General features: G+C 38.0%; 1 protein-coding gene across 1 annotated transcript in view; it reads left to right on the forward strand.

Moving 5' to 3' along the window:
• The first annotated feature begins 11,796 nt into the window (after nt 1-11,796).
• MRPL1 (mitochondrial ribosomal protein L1) overlaps nt 11,797-22,936 on the forward strand; it is a 53,462-nt gene continuing 42,322 nt past the window's right edge. The window contains exons 1-2 of the mRNA XM_054591903.1: nt 11,797-11,935; nt 13,096-13,204. Of these exons, the coding sequence (XP_054447878.1) occupies nt 11,896-11,935; nt 13,096-13,204 (149 nt within the window). The 5' untranslated portion in view covers nt 11,797-11,895. The remainder of the gene's footprint in view (nt 11,936-13,095; nt 13,205-22,936) is intronic.

Here is a 22,936-nt window from a genome sequence, read left to right on the forward strand (position 1 = left end):
TTTCCAAGTGCCGTGGGAATCAGTCAACATTTTTACCAAAGCACTGGAAAGGGTCAATTAATTTGGTTGAATGATTACATGGAAGTTGGTTAATAAGGTGTGTACTACAAAGGCAACAAGACCATCTTTTCTTTATCATTATTTTTAAGTCAGCAGTGACTAGACCATGGCAAAATTTAAATGAGCACTGTGAGATGTCCCAGTGCACAAACTAATCTTAAAAGTGTTAGCACTTTCAAAATATGAATAAAGTTTTCCTCGGCAATGAAGATTTCTTTAAGCACTTTACAGTCTTAGTACAATACCTATCTAATAAATTAAGTAAAGTGTTCCATTGTATTGTTATATGTAATGCAGGATGTCAAGTTTAAACAATGGGTTGGAATGGCAGTGAATAGGCTTTGAACAAGATTTCTGGATTAGGTTCTAATTCTCAGACAAAAAAAACGTCTTAGCTAGCACTGTCTTATATTCTGCAGCATATAACTCAAACCAGGCAAATTACACACGATGCAAGTAAAAATTCTTTTAGTAATTCGTTCATTTAAAAAGTATAGTTGAGTTTAGACTTACTGAAAGCTAGTTTACCTCAAACAATTTGACTAAAATGTCTAATATGTTCCAGTATATACGATGGAAAAGACAGCATCAGGGTGCAAAACATCCACTCACTTACAAAAACTAGCAAATTATATAAATAATTATTAAACATCACGGTTGAGATGGAAAGACCATGGGTGAATTGCCTAAAGTATGAAAGGCAGGTGGACCTCATCTAAGATTTCAGTCAGGCACTTACAAGCGGTAATTTTGAAGCTTTAACCTTGTGTTGTTGCTAATGGAACCATCATTAAGAGGTTTATTCTTCAGCAATAGACGTATTTCTTATTCTGGCAGACATCAGAGGACATAATTTGAAAAGGAATGGGGGTAGTGGTTGCAAATTCAAGTGTCTGCAGGGCCTAGGCAGACACTGCAAATAAGTGGAATGCCTAGAGAGGCAATACAGAGTGATACCGACTGTGGTACATGGGGAGAGTTTAGATGCCCCATCTAAAAAGTGCAATAACCATTCGGCTTCAGTGGGTCATGGCCATGTAGAAATATGGGCCCACAGCAGTTTGGTCTGCTGATTACTAACAAAAGAAGAAAGCAATCTAGATTTTTAGCTTAATTAGTTGTCAGTTTAAATGAGAAAAAATATTTGTGGATCAATATTGTGTTAACAAAGTATTGTCTTTGAGAATTCATATTTCTGTTTAGGAGGGATGTGTGTGATTGTGTGTGTGTGAGAGAGAGATGTAATAGTTATCTGCTAGACAATGGGAAAAACAAAGAAGTGTTTTCGTAACTTGGAAAAGTAAAGAGGATCTGACGGCAGTGCCAATGTCCTCCAAGGCTGTTCTGTAGCCCATGCAGAGAGCTAATGGACAGAAACTGTCTTGCTGGATTCTCTTATTCTTGACTAAACAGTTCCAAATACTGGGTATGTATTGTGGTGAAAATGTAAATCATGGAGTACGGCTATCCATTTCATCTACGGAAGGGGTTTCAGGAAAGGTTGAAAGTGTAGCATTTTACATTGGAAGTGCAAATAAGGAGATATTCTTACAGGAAGGCATAGAGCTCAGGACAGAGTTAAGCAGTAAAGTCAACCATAAGAGGATCTGCTGTGAATGGTTTGACTTATTGCCTACATTTCTTTTGAACTATGGAAATTGTTATTATTAACATAGTATTTAAATTTTTTCACCAACATTTATAATTCTCTTTGTTTATCCCAGCGTTTCAGTGAAAGTCTGACCTAGCAATATATTGACTAGGTCTCTCTATTAGTCAGGGGCTTGGCAGGAAACAGATGGCATATTCAGAGTTTAACTGAAGAGAGTTTAAAATGGGGACTGTTTACAGAGGTGTGGGCAGGTTTCAGGGCACCAGTGGGAAATGCTGATATAAACATGGACGAGAAAGTGTAGGTGCTACAACCACACCTTGGCCTGAAGGAACAACAGGAGATGTGGTCTTAGTATTGGTTTAGCCAAAGAGTTCATTTGTACTTTTCTGTAAGATGGCTCTAGTAGTGCTTAGTTGCCTTTAACTTCATTCGAAACAACTTTGTCAGGTTGTATTGTGACAGCTCTCATATCAGTGTGCATTTTTTAAAAAAACATCAAAATTGATGAATTTTTTGTAGCCATTTTAATATTGAAGATGGAAGAAAATAAGCAACATTTTGGTATATTATGCTTTATTATTTCAAGAAAGGTAAAAACACAACCGAAATGCAAAAAAAGATTTGTGCAGTGTATGGAGAAGATGCTGTAACTGATCCAATGTGTCAAAAACGGCTTGCGAAGTTTCATGCTGGAGATGTCTTGCAAGACGATGCTCCACAGTCAGGTGAAGCAGTTGAAGTCGATAACAATCACATAGAGACATTAACTGAGAACAATCAACATTATACCATGCAGGGGAATGCTGACATACTCTATATATCCAAATCAATAAAATTACTGGTGAAAATGAAAAATGTCTTTTATTTTAGGGAAAAAACCATACGGAATTTTTGGCCAACCCAATAGAACCAGGTGAGAGCTAGAGCAATGGAAGAGGTGACCGTGGAGGTTGTTGCCACCTTTGTTTGGGACCATAGCCAGACAGGAGAGAACAGAGCAGTGCTGTGTCCTCTCTTCCTGCACTCTTGCGGAAGCTTTCTACCACCAAACCCGATGAGAAGTCAGAGGGTAAGGGAGCCTGGGTAGTTCAGTTTAAAAGGGTCAGTCTCCAAGCGTACACACAGCAGGGTAGGTCAGTTGAAGAATGGATATGGTTGGTGGCAAACAGAGTATATCCAATACAGTGATCTTTTAAAATAAGAAATACTGGTTATTTACCAGAATATAACAAGGAGAAAAATCTGTTAGGAAAAAAATAAACAAAGATAATGAAGCTCTTTTGTAGCAGGTGGATTTATGGCAATATGATAAGTACAGAATAGTTTTATAAAAATAGTTTCTCTACAACTAAACTATTTTACATTAACTCAATATTAAGTTAAGGTAGAGGGTACAGTGTATCTTATTTTAATTCGTAAACTGGGATTGGTGCCAGGAAAAAAATGGTAATCTTGGCCAAAGAAAATTTAGGAAAATTAAACATTAAATAAGAGCTAAAGAAAACTCAAACCCTTTATAATCAGGCAACACTATTGTGGAAAAAAAAAAGGCCATAATCATACTTGCTTGTCTCATTCACAGACAGCTCCCTACATACACCTGGTGATGATGTATTCTCCAGACCAATTGTGAACTAGAGTCTAAGTATTTCTCTGCCTTTAGGACCCCACCAATAATTATTGGCTCTACACTTAACCCTAAATTGCTTCCAATCTCTGGATGGGTGTATCTGTTATACCAAGGGAGACTTTTGTTGAGTGTTTCCAAACACATTTGCTGCTGAATGGCATCAGTCTTTTTTTTTTTCCTTTCCCACTGCTTTTGGTTACTTTCTTTCTATAAGAAATTCCAGAATTTCCCTCATGTCCTCTTTGTTACCTGGTTTCTGTAAACAAGAAGCCCTGCGCTCACGGGTCCCTCAGGGGTTTCAGTAAAATTTCTCTTTTACATATTTTTCTTATGCCTCGCTGCCCAGGTGCTAACACTTATCCTTGGAAGACACTGAAAAGAAGCAGGGTCCTGAGGAACACACTCGGAATTGCCTTCCCTTTCATGCCAGTCCTGTGCCCTTGAATGCTCCTATCTCCCTGAGGAAAAGTAACCACTCACTCCTCAGAGCCACCCCAAGACATCCTGCAGGTCCTCTGTGTGTCCAATATGTATTTGAATCTTAGGGTGCGCACAGCTGGGGTTAAGCAGAGCCTTCCTAGTACATAGCTGCTACTTCCTGAATCTGGTCTGTGAGCTGTTTAAATGGTGAGTTGTGGTAACATTGCAAAAGTCCCCACCCTCACTGTCACCCACCACGGAAGGCATCAGGCCTTTTCCTAGAGCAGAGCCTCGAGAACCAGGGCATCTTACTCTCCCTCACCTCCCGTACAGCCTTCCTTCTAGAGAGGTTTCAGGAGAGCAATGTATTCTTGTGTTTTCTTGAAGAATTACATGTTCTTATTGTTGAACTAAATTTCTAGGCCCAGGATGGAGCTGCTACAGCCTGGGGTGCCACGTCAGCAAACTGAAACTTAGATAACTTTCCTGTCTCAGTAAACACTCAGCTTGACCAGAAACGCAGTATGTATATCCACTTAGCTAATCCCCTAACTCTAAGCCAACTCTGGGCCTTCTCACCCCAAGTAAGGTTAAACATGTAGTTTTAGTCAATCATATATTTTCTATTTTTCTCGTCCTTTGTCCTATAAAAGCTTCCTGCCTTCTGTGCCATTTTGCAGTTTTCTACAGGAGACTCTGTTTCATGTAGTATTAAAGTTTTCATTTGTATCACATCAATTTTTTTTTATAATGCTACAAAGGAAAGATAGGCAATTATAGTACATATTTTAGAACACAGATTATGATAGCTGAATAGAAATTTTAGTTAGTAATCCTTCTGTCCTTATCTCTATGCCCACCCATTATTATTTTCCTTTGACCTATGGAGAAACCTATTAATTTATCTAAAAACAATCTAGTTTTCCTGATGTGTCAGCATGCTCCCCTCTCCTTGGGCCCGGTGTATCCACTTGACCTTTTTCTTTTCTTTTTCTTTTCTCTTTTGCTTGGGTTAGAGCTCTTTTCTGTCTCCCAGAGGAGTGCCAAAAAGCAATTCTTATTTTTCTATTAAAAATTAACCTTTAACAATTATCCATAGTTGTTTAGCATAAGTTAACAAGATGTCACTGGAGCTGAGGAAATGCAGTGGAGAATCATATGCCACAAAAATGTTGTCATTCCTATTTTCAGGTGGAAAGACTGAGGCACCAAGTGGGAACATAACTTGGCTGGGGTTAGCCGTGCAGAAAAAACTGACACAAACCTCTGGCTTCTTGATTATTACAGGCCCCTCTACTCTGAGTCTCTTTCTCCCCATCTCTCCCCTCATCCTCTCCAACACTACAACTATTCTACCTTTCCCACTTGACAACTACAGGAAGAAGAAAAATGCAAACTCAGCAGCAACAATGGAACAATTGTTCAATGGAACAATTTAGACAAAAATGAGATGCTGCTACATATGGGTGAATGTTGGAGCATTTGGACTCAATATTTTTCAGATAAAAATGACTAAGAAAGTTTCCAAGATTCCCTAGGAACCTCAGGCTCATTTCCTGAAGCAATAAAAAAGAGCCAAAGAGCTTATTAAACCTTAAAGCTGGAGCTTGTGAGGAACTCAGCGTCAGTTTGAACTAATCTAAAAGAAAGACAGGACCTGAAAGAAGTAAAACAAGACTTCAGGTTCACTTCCAAGTCTAAAAACAAGAAAGCCACACAGTACAAAAGGGAGGAAGAGAGTCACATCCTTTCACTAACAGCCTCCTCTTGTGAGTTGTGCACACTCTTCTATAAAAATAAAACATCTTCCTGGAAATGGCTTTTTTGGTATTTTTACTTTTCTCAGGTATATAAAATTTTTCAAAATGCATTTCCATATTTTAGATAAATATTTCAAACAAGTTTTACCCCTGGCTGCATTAGAGATAAAAAAAATAAATGAACTCTAATTGGTATTTTTTTTTATAATGCTTGTGATTTATATGCTGGGCTTTGAAGATCAAAAATAATGTACATGTGCTTACATGTTATTTACTTTCTCCCATGCACTCTGATATTATCTGACCATTTTCCAATTTAAAACATTGGCATCAAAAACGTTGAATCACGGGTGTATGTGTACAAACAACTGAGATCTGGGGTGGCAGTAATGCACGAAGAGGGTGCAGTGATGAAATGCACTGGCTCTGTTGTTTGTTTGGTTCTCACACGAGTTGTGTAGCACTGGAAAAATAACAAACTTTTTGGATTCTCAGTTTCTTCATCTATAAAGTGGGAATTAAGCAAGATATTATATTTACAGTGCTTTCACGGTATCCAGAATGAAATATGTCTGTGATACATGTGTAACAGCGGTTAAGAACATTGTTTCTATAGCCAGGTTTCCTGGATTCCAATTCCAACTCAACTACTTATTTATTGGGCAAATTACTTAACTTCTTAGTACCTCTGTTCCTTCACCTGTAAAATGAGAAAAATTATAGTGTTTATCTTGTGGGGTTATTGTGAATATTTAAAGTTAAAATATGTAAACACCTTAGAAAAACACCTAGCACACAGTATGTGTTCAATAAGTGTTAGTTATTATTATTCTAAAATTGTGCTGTCTGATATGGTAGCCAAATGATGGCTATTGAGCATTTGAAATGCAGTTAGTTCTAACTGTGAAGTGCTTAAAGTGTAAAATACATATCAAATTTCAAAACTTACTATAAAAAAGGATGTAAAATATCTCAATGATTTTCATATTATATATTGAACTAATAATATTATGACTATATTGAGTTAAATAAGTTCTTAACAGTTTTACTTTTTTTTTGCTTTTTTTAATATAGCTACTAGAAAACTTAAAAGTACAATACATATGTGATTTGTATTGGACAGAGCTATTCTAGAAAATATAAATCTTAAAGAAAGAAATTCATCAAAAAGAACCTTACCTTTTAGTTTAACTAAAAATCTGGAATATTGCAGGAAATCACAAAGTACTAAGTGAAGCCATTAGAATTGACAAAGAAGGTACTGCAATTTTAGGTTGCATTGACTTTTGATAGTTCAAAAGAAAATGAACTATTCTTTTTTTCCTTTGGAGTGTTTTTGTTTGATTGGATTTTTTTGTTTGGTTGGTTTATGATTACATTTTAAGACAGATACAGGCAATCCAGAGTGTGTCCTTGGTAAGGCTCCTAGGAAGATGAGGAGTGCTCATCACCATGCTACGGAAAGGAGCAACTGTGGGTAGGCAAGGACATGAACATACTCAGCCAAGTGAGAAGACTTAAGAGGCACGACAGCTGTTGTCATTACCAGGAAGTCTGCCATGTGAAAATGGGATTGGCCCAAAAGGTTCAATTAGGTCCAAGTTGCAGAGAAGACGATTTCAGCTTTAATACTATATGGAACAATTTTAACATTTTGAGTTGTCAGAAAATGGACTGAATTACCATACAGAATATTCAAGAGCTTGTCACTAACAACTTCAGCAGGGAATTACGAAGAGGGTTATACATGAAATAGATATAAGACCTGCAAAAGCTTTTCAAACACTGAAATTCCATGATTAAGACTTTCTTTACAACTAATTCTGGAAGAGAGCTGCCAATTCATGCATTATGACCAGAACAACTAGAGTTTAAGGATTTTGATTGTTTATAAGCTACAATAACTCACTTGCATTAGCTCAAGAAAACAGGGGTTACTGTAGGAAAATATATGGTAGATGGAGATCTTACAGGATGCAGGAAGAGTAACTGTGATAGATCAGACTTGACAGAAACTGTAACAGGAACTGAGGCAGCATCTGCTATCTTACTTTCAGAGGCTGGCTGATCTCTTTCTTCTTCATGATATCTCTGCTGCTCTTGACATTTTCTCTCCATTCTGTTCTTGATGCCAACTGACTTCATGTAACTCTATTCATGCATCATTTCTGCTTGCTAATTAATTTCAGCTTGCCTTTCAAGTCCTCTCTAGCCTTGAGTCTACTCCATGACCTTACAACTTGAGTCCTCCCACAACAAAGAAAATGTTATCTTTCTTTTTTTCCCCCAGTTTTTCATTTTCTCATTCCATTTTCATGAGACCTATTGGCCTAACTTTTCTTGTCAAACCCAGATCACTGGCCACAGAATAGATGGACTTTTCTTGGGTCAGATGGCTTCCACTGATCCAAATAGCTGGGGCTGGGGAATTTTGCTTACATAGGAGAAGGAAATTTCTACCAGAAGCAGATACGGCAGGGCAGGAAATTATTGATGTTTCTAGTATCTCCGGGGAAAGTTAGAGGTCATGGAGGTTATACCTAGAAATGTGGGGATTCACCTAAGTTTATTCTTTGTATGAGGAAGAAAAAGCCTATTCAAAGGGTTCTAGTTTGGGATGAATAGTAAAAATATGAATTTTGCTTTATGATGTGTTCTAGGATCCTGCTACTCAAAGTATGACCCATGGACCAGTGGCATAAACAGAACTTAAGAGTCAGTTAGAAATTAGAATCTAAGGCTTCATCCCAGACCTACTGAATTAGCATCTACATGTTAATAAGATTCTCAGGTGATTCGCATCCAGTGAAGTTTGAAAAGTGTAGCTCTAGGATGAATTGATTTGGTTTAGTCCTTCTGAAAGTCACTGAAGGCTTTTATCAGCAAAGTTCCAGTAGTGTGCTATAGCCTTGTGAGAACCAAATGTTAAGTTGTCAGAAATTCTGTGAGTTAGTTGATTTTATGTTTGATAGCTTGAAGTTAGCCATTGTGTGACTGTTTATACCATGGAGATGGGCAAATGCTACAAATTCATTTCTTTTTTACTGGGAGCCAGTTGTTAAACATTTACCAGCAATTCCATTGTACAGTTCTAAATCTCCCAATTCAATCTGGAATTAAAATAGTCTTCCAGGGGTTTTTGAACAGAGAAGCTCCCATATATGGATGGGGGAGACAGACAAAATGAGTTCCAATTTCTTTCTACAGCCTTATGACTAATAAACCATTATTCTAGTCATTTCTTTATGAAAAAATAATCTGAGTCTGAAGTAAGACCAAGGAAGGAAGGAAATCTAGGAGTTGGTAATATCTGAAATCCAGATGGACAGACAGGTAAACAATGGGAATTTGCCCATCTGACAGCTGGACATTTTTGGAGCTGAAATCCAGCTGTAGAGTAGCAGTTGTTGTGTAGAGGAGAAGATAGGTTTTAAACACACAATGTGTGCAAATTCATGTTTTTATTGCCTATAGTATATGGAGCATTAAATTCTTAAACAAAACAATTCCTTCCAAAGTTAATGGTAGGGATAGAGGAAAATGTTTCATAGTATTACATAGAGAGTGGAATTTTAAGTGTGGTCCCTGGACCAGTACATCTGCATCACCTGAAAACTTATTTATAAATGCAGAATCATGGGCCTGTCCTAGGTCTACTGAATCAAAAGCTTTGTGGAGTGGAGTTTTAACAAGTTTCCTTGGTGATTCCGATTCACACTGCTGAAGTAGAAAGTGTCATGGCATTCTTATTTTTATCCAATAAGAAAACCCAGTTTTGACCTTAACCCCCAATTAGAAGTGACACTTCTTGCGATGAAGTTTTCAGCTCAACTGGGAGATGGCTGAGGAAGGCAGAAAACACAGATCAAGAGAAACATAGGGCTAGGCAAATATTTAAATTAGCCAAGCAGTCAGACAGCTGACATGCTGCCAAGACTCCTGGAGAGTGTAAGCCTCCTTAGAAACCAACTGGGAAAAGCAGTTTTAAAGTGAACTTTGAGGAAGTGCATAAACACAGTCTTAAGATTTCTCTGCAAATAAAAGTTTTGATATAAAGAAAGTGACATCCTAGCACATTTAGGAGCAAAAATAGCATGTATCATACTAAAAAATAAGCAAATATTGGAGGAAGGGATACTAGACTAGAATAGCTTATTCATTTTGCCTTTCTAGATAAGAACTCTCACTGTTTCCCTACTAATGACAACATCTAAGATTAAATAAAATGAGTGTTTATTCTGTGCTGGGTACTGTAATAAGTACCTTAATAAATTATCTTATTATTAACTCCATATCATAGATGAGGAATCTGAAGCTCAGCGAGGTATAGTAACTTGCCCTAGGTGACATGGCTAGTAAGTGATGATACTGGGCTTCAGTTCCAGGAAGTTTAGCCTCCGAATGCCACTGCTTAACCAGAATGTTCTACTGCCTCTCTTCAATGAGAACCACATTATGTATTAAATATTTAGAGGCTTGGAGTTCCCATTTCAGAGTGTGGATTTTTTTTTTCATTTTTGTAAGTCTCAAGCTAAATAATCTCTGTGTATATTTTTATATATATATATATATATATATATATATATATATATATATATATATATATACACACACACATAACTGAACTCTGGACCCCACCTGACTAGAGTCATAAAATTCTGGTGTTCAATGGGGGCAATTAGGTAAGCTGTATTTCCATAGGACATTGCTTTAATAAGGCTACTACTACAAGCACACTGGGAGAGTTCAAATATTAAATATTTAAATTCTCTTGTTTTAACAGGAGACATTAAGAAGTACACAGATGGGGGCCAACTGGCTCCAGCTGTAGAAAGGGAGGGATGTAGAGTCAGGACCAGCACCTCTAACATAGGTGTTCGTGTTTCTCTGAATGGATTTGGTGGACTTGCTCCAATTCTGGTATATCCTCAAATGAAGTTCATTTTTAAGTATCATGTGAGCAATGGTTGTTTTGGTTTGTGAAAAGAAGGGAAAAAATGAGGGACAAAGGGAAAACATAAGGGTAGGTTTAAGTTGTTTGAATTTTTTGTAGTATAATATCCATAAATTGGTGTGGAACATTTGTAGTATCTGGTTAGGTGTTAACAAGACAGAACAATTAATTAGAAATATTTTTCTTCGTGTAGATAAGAACAATACATAAATATGAAATAAAGCATTTGTGAAATTCCTAACTTTGGCCCAGTCTGATTTCCTGTAGGCAGCTTCATGGAAACAAGTTCATTTTTTCAGGCTTGCTATTCTGAGTTAATAATTCATGGATACACATATTCACTTATTCAAAAAACATTTATTGAGAACCTTCTATGTGCCAGGCACTATACAATGTGCTAAGGTTAAAAAAATGAGTAAGACATGATTTCTCCCTACCTTGAGCTCATACTTCTGGGGAAAACAGAGATATTGTGGTGATGGTTGCACAACTCTGAATGTTTGAATTGTACAATTTAGATTGGTGAATTGTATAGTATGTAAATTAAATATCAACAAAACTGTTTAAAACAAACAAAACCAGATATAAACCCTGGGTACTGTATGAAATCATGAAGGGATGGTCATAACTCAGCCTGGGAAGAAAGGAGGGAGGCTTCTTCAGTGAGAAGAGTCTTAGCTGAAATCTTAAAAAAATAAAAGGTTACCTCGGTGATGTGGTACAAGATATTCCAAACAGAGGGACAGAATGAACAGTGCGATGATGAGAAACCCTGAGGGAGGGGGAGGAGGGGAGGATGTTGGCAGGAGGATTGAGGCTGGCGAGGTAGGTGGAGGCCAGAAGCAGCTCCAGAGGCAGTCACTGAAGGGTTTTATTTGAACTGGGAAGTGATATAATCTGTGTCCAGATTTGTTTCAGATAAATCAGACTGACAGCTGTGACGTAATGGAAAGGATGCTGATTCTTTTCTATTTTTTCAATCAGAAGCACCTGTGCGTAGGTCTCGGCTCTGTCATATTAAAGGTAGAGGTGTTATATAAATTTGTTAAGTATTACTATACAGTTGATCATAGTGCCACAATTTGCCAGCAGGGGAAAAACGTAGTGCTTATTAATGTTAAGATTAATTTAAAACACCCCTCCCCGCCGATTGTGCTCTGAGTTAAAGTTTGTTACTGATTGGGATGTAGGAAGAGCCGATTTCCCTGAGCGTGTTTAAGCTGCTCTGTCGGAACCATGAAACACCGGTTCCTGGGCAGCACGGAGGACTGAGGGTAACACCGCCACGGGGCGCTGGCGTCCAGTGCCCTCCCCCAACGGCAAGAAAGCGTCTGTTGATTCCGGCCCCTTTGTTGCAGCTTCTAATTCCTTCCTTCTCTGCCAATTCCGGAAGGGAACCCTTTCAAAATTTCTTCCAAGTTGTAGCGTAGGACCAATTTTATCAACACAATCCGGAATGGTCAACATGGCGGCGGCCGTAAGATGCCTCGGTAGAGGTAAATGTAAAGTAAGGTATTTGGCGGGCTTGGGGGAAAAGACTTATGGCGCAAAATCTCCTGCTGTAGCAGAGTGCAAGCCAGACTCTCCTACGCACGGACCTGCACTGGGGACAGGAAAAGCCTCCTGCTGTCTTTGGCCTCTAAGTTCTCCAAAGGGTCACTGCTTTTGAAAAGTGACATTTTCAGAGGTTTCACTCCTTTCTGGCGCCGTCCACCTCAGGAGTGGAATGGGAGGGGGATATACAACGACACTCCTTCAGCCCCCCGTAAGGACAGAGGCGAGGACAGGGTTCTCTCTCTGATACTGGGGCTGTGGGCTTGGGGTTGGGGGGAGGATTGAATACGCGAAGTTAGTTCTCTTAAGGAAAAGGTGTGTCTCACAACGGTAAATGTTAACATTTTTAAAATGCTTGCTAGTGCTTCAGGGTACTACATAGTTGCAGGCCGTTGCAATTCATAAACTTCCAAAGACGTTGCCTGATTTGGGTCAACATTTGTCATTTGGCGGCTGTTTCAGACATACTTATTGGTAGCAGTTCCTCTCAGCATTTAGTAAGGTCCAGTTAAAGGCTAGGATGACATCCCTTTTTTGGTACAGTTGTTTTTGGTTTTGTGTTTTTGAAGCACAGTGATATGTATTGTTATTAAGGTAGATCTTTAGGTGGAGGCATCACCCCCATTTTACATATTTCAAATATCCATATCTTGTTGGGCTGTTTGTTGTTTTATTAGTTCATCATTCTATACTTCTGTCAATACCATAGTCTATTAATTACTATAGCTTTATAACAAGCCTTGATCTCTGGTAAGTCAATTCTCTTCACTTTATTATTATCTTTCAGAAGTACCTTGAACAGCTCTGTGAATGTATTAATCTGTTTTTGAAAATGAATAAAATTTAAATTATTTTAAAAACTCAGGATACATATTCTGTAATAATATAGCTAACAGCCTGAACTAGATTTAAGTTAAAAATAAGTGAAGACAGAATTGTTCAACTAGTTATATTTCCTTGGCTTTAGTTTCAAGAAGTGGAGTGTCCATTGTTACAGTTTTTAAAGAATCGTTAAGAATTGCAAAATATTGAATGTTTTTGTTTTGGGAAACTGATTAAAAATTATTTAATATTAATAATTTACATTTTTTTTCCTTTCAAGTCTTGATACATCAAAGGCATAACCTTTCCAAGATGACTTATCAGACACCTCTTTATCCTTGTTCTGCATGCATTCAGGTGCCCAACAGACATTTTGCTGTTGCTAGGAAGTAAGTATTTTTTTTAGTTATTTCTAAAATTTTGATTAAAAAATATACTTGGTTCCATAAACAGATACAGGGACATATAGTTGTAAAAGTCTGTCATCTCGGTTCTTTGCAAGATATGATTTATTATAATAATACTTAACATTTATTGAACACTGACATTCAATTATGAATTTAGTCTCTACAGCAGCCTCATGTACAAGCCATTGTTCTTATACTCATTTCGAGACAAAAAGGAGGGCACCAGTGGGTTATATAATACTTGCCCAAGGTCAGAGAGCTAGTAAATGTTGAGGGCTCAGATTTTGTGATGTAATAAATACATGTATTGGTCTCTCCCAGTTCCTGACATAGAGCTCCTAAAACCCTTGTAAATCTCCTGAGTGATAGGGATGCTAGGAGCATCTTTTGTCCTAATATTGGGTCTTTGACCCATTTCCTAACACAGACCCCCTAAAACCCTTGTAATTTCCTGGACGATAGGAGCACCTTTTTACTAATGAAGCAACTCTTGGTGGGCTCCTAAATTGGGTGTGGTTGAAATTGGGTATGATCAGAAGTTCATAACTTTCAGCCCCACTCTCTATCCTCCACGGAGGGGAGAACGTCTGTAGATTGAGTTCGTAATTGATCATGCCTACATGATGAAGCCTCCATAAAAACCTCTGAACTGTAGGGGTCAAGAGTTTCTGGGTTGGTGAACATAATCTACTTGTCAGAGGGTGATACTCTGAAACCCAGTGGTGACAGAAGCTCTTGTGTTAAAGAGCCTTTTCAATCTCGCCCATTTATCTAGCTATTCATCTGTATCCTTTGTCATATCCTTTTTTATATAATAAACTGGTAAACGTTAAGAAAGTGTTTCTCTGACTTCTGTGAGCTATTCTAGAAAATTATGAAGCCTGTGGAGGGGATTGTGGTACACCCTGAATTATAGCCTATTGGTCAGAAGTACTGGAAGCCAGGCCTTGTGATTGGCATCTGCAGCAGGGGCAGTATTGTGGGACTGAGCCTGTAACTGGTGGGATCTAATGCTAAACCAGGTAGATAGTGTGAGAATTGTATTGAATTATAGGGTACCTGGCTGATGTCAGAGAATTGGATGGTGTGGAAAAAAACTCACGCATTTGATGTCAGAATTCTTGTGAAAAGAGGAAAATAGTTCTGTTTACCTGAATACCCTGTTCTATTCTTGCTTGCTTTTAACTTAACCACATATCTCAGAGATTGTCCAGATGAAACTGTCTAGTCTTTTTTTTTTTTTTTTTTGATTGAGTTATAAGTGACATTTAACATGTGACAGTTTCAGGTATACAGCATAATGGTGTGATGTTTGTATATATTGTGAAAGGTTGACCACAATAAGGCTAGTTAACATCTATTATACAGAGTTACAAATTTTTTTCTTGTAATGAGAACTTTTAAGATTTTTCTTTCTCAGCAAATTTCAAAATATGTAATACAGTATTATTTACTACAGTCCCCATGCTGTACGTTACATCTCCATTACTTACTTATTTTATAATTGGAAGTTTGTACCTTTTGATCATCTTCACCCATTTTGCCTTTCCCTCACTTTATGCCTCTGGTGACTACTAATTTGTTCTCTCTTTTTTTCTTTCCTTCCACGTTTAAGTGAGCTCATGGTATTTGTCTTTTTCTGACTTAACGTCACTTAGCATAATGTTCTTAAGGTCCACCCATATTGTTGCAAATGGCAAGATTTACTTTTCTTATGGCTTAATAATATTCCATTGTATACAGGGTGGGGAAAAGTAGGTTTACAGTTGTGAGTATGCAAAACACAGAGTTTATTCTTGTACTCTTATTAATTAGTGTATTATTTTCCGTACAGACAACTGTTAACCTATGTTTGCCTCACCCTGTATATACTGCGTTTTCTTTATTCATCCGTCCATTGATTGATAGTTAGGTTGCTCCCATGTCTTGGCTATTGGAAATAATGCTGCAGTGAACATGGGTATATTTCGTTGTATGAATTTACCATAATCTAACCATTTTCTTATTGATGCACATTTCCCATTTCAATCTTTTGCTATTACAAGTGATCTTGCAGAGAATAGCCATGAACATAGATCTTTTCAAATATTATGAATATGTTTGTGGTATAAATTCTGAGAAAAAGAATTGTTGAGTCAAAAGATATATGCATTTATAATTTTGATAGGTAATACCAAATTGAAATCTTAATACTTACTAGAGACCTTGCCAGTTCATGTCAATACCAGCAAGTAGTATTAGAATGCCTATTTTCTAATATGCAGTGTAGTCAAAATTTTTAATTGTTGCCAATTTGATAGGTAATAAATGGTATCTGTATGGTTTAAATTATATTTCTTTTTTTAAGAAATTTTAAAGATTTTATTTATATTTAGACAGAGGGGAAGGGAGGGAGAAAAAGAGGGAGAGAAACATCAATGTGTGGTTGCTTCTCACACGCCCCTTACCGGGGACCTGGCCCACAACCCAGAGTGTCCTGCCTGGGAATTGAACTGGTGACCCTTTGGTTTGCAGCCTGGCACTCAATCCACTGAGCCATACCAACCAGTATATTTCTTCTGTTACTGAGGTTGTATATCTTTTCACATGTTTAAGAACCATTTATATTTTTATTTCCTGTGAATTTTCTGCTTCTGTTCTATTTCCACTTTTTTGTTTGTTTATTAGTAGGAGCTCTCTACATATTATAAATTAACATCTATCTGTGCTATAACTTTAATATGATTGAACTGTTATAGTGGAGGAATGGACCAAGTGCAATGGATCACAGATGACAAGTTAGTTAATTCTACCTGGAAGAGAGTAATGCAAGAAATATTTGAACTGGGTTTAGAAAGATAGGGTTTTGCAGGGGAATTTCAGTGGTATAGAGACATGAAAGTAAATGATATGGATGTTACACAGTTTGATATGACTTGAATATAGGATATAGAGAGAGGTAGTGGAGATATAACTAGAAAGGAGGCTTCCTTTGAATGTGAATAGTACCTAGATTCTTTTTTGTTGTTAACAAGTTGGAGAAGTGTTGATTGTGCCAATTTACATCCCTACCCAGCAGTAAATGACATATTTCTAACAACCCTGGATATCATCAGTCTTTATTTTTGCTTCTTCAGTGTATTTCTAATTTACATATTCTCTCCATGTTTCTATTGGGTTGTTTGGTTTTTTCCCTGTTTTGTTAAAGTATTTGTTTATTAGGGATATTAATTATTTTGAGAATATTTTATCTTTAAATTTTTTTTATCCTATAGAAAAGGCAGAGACAAATGTATTTGAAAAAATAAAAAAAAAGAAATTTATCATTTTATATCTTCAAATTCTAAGTACAACTTTTAAAATTTCACCAATCTAAAAAGCATGGTATTAGAAGTATGCATACTTAAAAAATGAAAAATTATTAGCAATTTTTTTCACGCCTGACAATGAGTTATTCAGTAGCCTGAAGGGAATAATAGTATTCATAATTATAGTTGTGGTTTTAATTTTTTAATCTATTGACTTAATAATATAGTAAAAAAAAGTTTTTTCATAGCTAACGTTCTAAATCAGGATCTGAGACAGTAGAAGGTCTTGTGCCTGCTTTTTTCTCTTATCATTCTGAATCCTCCCACCCCTCCATGCATGTGCATATATGTATATACTCATGGTTTGCCAAAAGCAGACTCTGTTAAAAAAAAGGCCACTGTGTCATCTGTGACTCTGGGTCTGTTCCTCTCTTTACAATAGGTTATTTTTCTTGTCTCTTAAAGTATTTCAACATTTTTTTTATGGACTGCCAGATATTTGTGTAGAACATTTGAGACTGAAGTACATTATATTAATTCCTGGAAATGTGCATGCCCCTTCTGTCATAGCCTTGAATCAGTCCAGTCAGTTATATAGGGTTTGGTTTTGTTGTTGCTATGGTTATCATCAGTTTCAAATTTCTGTACTGTCACTTTGTGCTTTGGGTGGGGGCTGGGATGCGGAAAGGTTTTTCTCAGTATTCCTGGTATATGATCGGTTTTCTGCCTTGTCTATGCAACTATGGGCGAAGAGCATTCAGGGGTGGGGGATGGGGGGTCTCTCTCCATACTCTTGCTCCTCCCCTAGTAATGGATCACCGTTGCTTAGTGCTCGTTAGGCCGGTGATAAGTGTGTGGGGGATTCTCTGTTTTTCAAATCCAGCCTTCATCTTAAGTAGGCCCAGTGCAGCTAGACCTTGGGGATGGGATTTTCTCAATATTTCTGTCCCTTGTCCCCTGGTATGTACCCATTGCAGATCTTGTGCAAGAATGTCTGGTCCCTTCCCCATCTTTATTGGTGGAGGATACTGCAGGCAGGACTGTTTCCTGCCCTACCCACAAGGGTAGACGTTTCAGTGTTTTGTTTTTTTTTTTCCTTCTTTCCTTCCACTACACTAAATGGGTGTTTACCTGAGGGTTTCAGGGTTTCTGCTTTTCTGGTTGCCTTGGCCGTTTTCCTCCTAGACAGCACCCAAGGGAGGATTTCTAGGGCCCTGGCCTGCTCCAGTATTTCCCAGGAGTATCTGGTGGAGGTCTGTGGAAAGGCCCTACAAATTGAGTTGACCTCTGCTTGTGTTTAGATCTCCCAGGAGATTTATACTGTCAACACTAGCCTAAAAATTTTAACTGATTTTTTTTTTTCCTACTTGCTTGCCTTTCTCACTCTTCCTGCAGGTGAGACTTGCCCTAGTGGTACACAGGTGGAGTCGGGATAGGGAGTGTGGTTAACTCCTTGGATTTCAGGCAACTCAGCTGCTCTGTGAAGGATTCAAGAAAAGTTGTGACTTTTATTTGACTCTTTCTTACTCTTAAAGCTCTTCCCAGCTTTTGTTTTTTTTAATTTTTATTTATTTGCAATTAATGACAGGGTTTTATTCTGCCAGCTTCTACATTGTAAATGGCAGCATAACTTCTGTGTTTAGTTTAATGAATAAACCAGCATCAGAAATGTTAGTGAATTTATTTGTGATTTACACTGTGAAATAAGAATTCCAGACATTTGCCCATTAATAGTTACATGCCCTAGGCATTTTCTCTTTAGTTCTATTTAATTATTTAGTTTGACAGAGGTTGTGTACCTGCCCCCTGACCACCCCCCCCCCCCCCGCCCTGCCTCGCCCGCCCCAGTTCTTCAATGTAAAAGGCTTCTTCAGTCTTCGAAGGGCTTGGATCTCTTCAAAGTTCTTGAAATGAACTTTATTATAGTTTTAATTTTTTCTTATATTGTCTTATTTGGGTGTGACCGTGTAGTTATTTTTCCTTTCATGCTTTTGGTGTTAGAGGAGAGAGAAGGCCGGGAGAAAGTTATTACCTGAGTACAATCTCTTTTACTCATTTAATCTTTGTGGTATCGTTACCCAGGTAACTGCAGCTAAATTCTGTTCTCTTTGGTTCAGATTGCCAGGTGTTCCTCCCTCATTTTCTGGAAAAAACCTTTATAGTATGATTTATTTTAGGCTCTGAGAATTATAGTGTTTAAGCTCTCCTGATAGGACCTTACATAATTACATGGACAACAGAGTTCTTCTGGACATGATTCTTATGAATATAGACAGACATTTTTTTGAGGGTCATGGAAAATAGGTAGTGGGTCTATGAAATCAGTTATTGTTTTTGAAGAAAGTGTTTTCCTTAGAGTCTTATTTGATCTGTGCTATAATGATTTATGCTTTTTTTTTTTTTACTAAAGCAGTGTTCCATTTGTAACTTAAAAATATTTTCACATAATTACCTCAAATATGTATTTTGTGAAACATGGTCCAAAGTATAAATAAGTAAATTGTTGTATACTCAACTCAGACTCTTTATGTATCAGACTTTTATTGGGTTTTGCAAATATTTATTAATTTAAAAATAATACTTCAGCCTCTGGGAATTTCATATTAATTGTAAATTAAATGGACAGGTTAAGCCACAATTAAAAATTTAGTGGCGAAATCAGCATTTATATAAAGGAAATCTGTAGGTTACAGCTAGAACTCTTACTCATTTTGTTTATTTTAGGTAGAGAGCTTAGTACTAAAACATGCTTTCTAGGCTCCTTCTTCCTCACTATTCTTTTACTAAATATAAAATAAAAATGCAGTTTCTTCAGTTTGGGAGGTTTCAGGATTTTGTGGAGTATTTCCCAGGTAGCTGAGGTGTGTTGCATCCATCCCTTTGGGCCCCTGCTTAGACTTGCCCATCACCTGTGTCCTATTAAAAATGAGCATTATCTGCTATTCTGTTAAATTGTTCATTAGCTGTGAGGATATTATCGATAGTTGTGGTAATAAAGATTTATTGAGTGCCAAAAGTAAGAGTGGAGTTATACTTTTGAATGGTTTTTGAGGTCCTTTTATAAAAAAGTTACTTTGCTCTCATCCATTTCTTGCACATAAATTTTATGGGACCTCACATTAATTTTCTGTTGCTGCCATAACAAATTACCACAAGTGACGTGGCTTAAAACAACCCAAGTTTACCATCTGGCAGTTTTGTAGGTCCGAAGTCTAATGTGGATTTCATGGGCTAAAATCACCGTGTCAGCAGGGCTGCCTTCCTTTCTGGTGGCTTTAGGGAAGAATCTGTGTCCTTGCCATTCCCAGCTTCCAGAGACCACCTCTATTCCTGGCTCACGGCCCTCACCCTCCGTCTTCAAAGCAGGGAACAGTGTTGGTGTTTGAATTTCTCCAGTCTCTTCCCATCTCAGTCAGATGCAGTGGGAAAGGGAAAAGTTTCCGTTTTCAAGGATTCAGTGTGATTAGACTGGGCACACCTGGATGTTCAGAACACTCTCCCCATTTTGAGGTCTTTCACCTTAATGACATCTGCAAAGTCCTTTTTGCCGTGTAGATGTAGACGCTTTTGGGAAGCCATCATTCTGCCTACCACAGAACCCAAACATCTTTATAGAATATTATTTCACTAATTTAAAACTTTTATGGCTAAAAGATTATAGGTGTGATTTGAATTAACACTGAGAAAATATATCACCCTCTAGTTCTGTCGTCTTAGCTTCAAACTCTTAACTGCAATTACCTGATGAACATATTTTTAAAAGATATTTTGTAAGTGCCTTGTTAGCTTTTGCTGTATAATGAACCACCCCATAATTATTTGTCGATGCCCACACATCCATGGATCAGCTGATCTAAGCTAGGTTTGGATGGGTGTCGCTGATGATCTTGGCTGAGCAAACTGCATCTGTGAGTAGGCAGGTCAGGTGCCAGTTGTCTAATCTAGCCTGGGGCTCTGTGGGGGCTGTTCTGTTTCTCGAGTCTCATCTTCCCACTTTTGGGTTAGCCCAGGCATGTTCTTATGAAAATGGCAGAAATACAAAAATATAAGTGGAAACACATGATGCCTCTTGTAACCTAAGCTTAGAGCAGAAGAGCTGTCACTTTTGCTTTATTCTATTGGCCAAACTAGTCACATGGCCATAATGGGAAATAGATATACTTCACCTCTTTAAATGGGAGGAACTTAGCAAAGGGACTTGAATGGAGAAAGGGAGGTAAAAAATAATATAAACGGAGCCACTTTATTTATTTTTTAAGTCTCACTTGAGGATAATGTTCATTTATTTTAGAGAGAGTGGGGAGAGTGGGTGTGTTGCAGCTGTTCAGGGCCAGACAGGTTCATGGGATTTGTGTATATGGAAGAATAGTCACAGAGCCATTGGGATGTCTGACATACCTTCATTCAAGGGTGGATGATCCACGCACACTGCAAGCTGTGTGTCATACTGCATGTCTCCTGTCCCCTCTGTCTGGCATCCAGTTTGGGCCCTTGCAATTCCCCTATGTGTCTAAGTCTGTGCCCCCAGTGATAAGCCCCTAACTTCTTCTGCACCAAAACAAACAAAACTGGCAGCATGCCAGCAGACCTTATGCAACAAACCTTCACACCGTGCACGCGAGCCCACTCCAAGCTATGGGAACAGTTTATCGGACCCAGACTTAGGGCTATGAGACCTAGTCTCAAGGCTGTGAGAACACTACCTTATCAGACCCCTTCAAAGTTGTGAGAAACTGTTTCCCTTAGTTACCCAGACACCTGGGTGAGGAAGCCAGACTGCCTCCAATTACCTTACAGGAAAGGAAGGAAAGCTGGGGTCGGGGGGGGGGGGCGGGGAACAGGGAAGGAGGGAGAGAAAGAGAGGGAAAGAAAGAAAGAGGAGAAAGAAATATCACTCGTTCATGGACAGAACCAGCGGGGAAGGGCTGAGGGAGGGAAGGTGGGAGGGAGCAGGGGAAAGAGGTGGGGGGGAGGCAGAGACAAATGTATTTTAAAAGTAAATAAATTAAAAAAAAAAAATATCACTCGCCTCTGGCACATACTCTTACTTGGGATGGAACCCGTGACCTTTTGGTGTACGGGAGGATTCTCCAACCAAGCCACCTGGCCAGGGCAAAATGGAGTTGAAGCTGCCATCCCAGAGGAACTTGCCTTGCAGGTCTACTCTTCAGACCTCTGGAATGTTAAAACTGGGCAAAATAACCTTTAGACTGGGCCTAAAGCAACCTTGTATCCCAAACTGCTGTTTGCAAAGATAACAAGAAAGCAGATAATAGGGCTATGACTATTTGGGTTTCTGCCTGGGTCATTCTTTCCAGACCGGTTATTTGTTTGGATCTCAAATAAATGCTTGCTGCCCCTCTCTCACTTTGGCCTTTTAGTTTAGGTTAACAGGGATAAAGAATTGGGGCCAATGATGCAGCTAACCCCACGCTCACCTCTTTGTTGCCCCAAACTGAACTCATCTCAGCGACTACCTTCCTGTTTTGCTTTATTCGTGGTCTTAGTTAATGATACTACTCTATGCCTCATCACCTAAGAAACCTAAGAAGTCTTCTAGAATCTTCTCTTTCCCATTTTCCTGTATTCAGTATTTATCTTGTAAATGGCTTTCTAATCTTTCATCTCCTGTAGACTCTTACCCTCACTGTTCTGATTTAGGCTGCCGTATCTCCTTGAGAAGAAAGGGAGGAAATAGTCTCTTCCTTGTCTGCAATTTAGCTTCCTTGAAATCTACTCTTTGTGTTGCAGCTGGAATACTATACTTGAAATACAGATGTCACCCTTGCTCAAGTGGCCTCTCATTCATTGCCTCTAGAGGATGCCCCCTGTTACTGAGATTCATCAGCTTCATCTTCTGTTCTTTCCTGTCTTCTGCTTTACTCTTTAGTTCGAGTCAGCAAAATATGGCCAGTGGGTCACAAAATTTGGTTCCTAGTCTACTTTTGTATGGTTCATGAATGAAGAATGGTTTCACATTTTTATGACTAGAAAAAAATAAAAAAAAAACCCCAGTGTTTTGTGACGCATGAAAATTATGAAATTTAAACCAGTGTTCATAAATTAAGTTTTATTGAAACACAGCTGTACTCATTGATTATTTTATAAGGCTGTTTTCACATTACCACTGCAAAGTTAACTCATTGAGACAAGAGACGATAAAATACTTGGTATCTGGTCCTTCACAGAAAAAGTTTGCCACCCTCTGCGCTAGTTAGGTAGAACTTATAAGAGCTCCCTTTGTGTACCATTCTATTTCATGCCTCAATACTTTTATGTTGTTTCTTTGCCTGGCTAACTCTATTTTTTAAATAATAGCTTTATAGAGATATACTTTACATATACAATTCACCCATTTAAAGTGTGCAATTCAGGGGTTTGTAGTATATTCACAGAGTTGTGCTACCATTGTCAACTCAATTTTAGA

Source organism: Pteronotus mesoamericanus, unplaced genomic scaffold (genome assembly GCF_021234165.1).
Source record: "Pteronotus mesoamericanus isolate MK-2021 breed Mesoamerican mustached bat unplaced genomic scaffold, CSHL_Meso_final contig_130, whole genome shotgun sequence".
Taxonomy (NCBI): domain Eukaryota; kingdom Metazoa; phylum Chordata; class Mammalia; order Chiroptera; family Mormoopidae; genus Pteronotus; species Pteronotus mesoamericanus.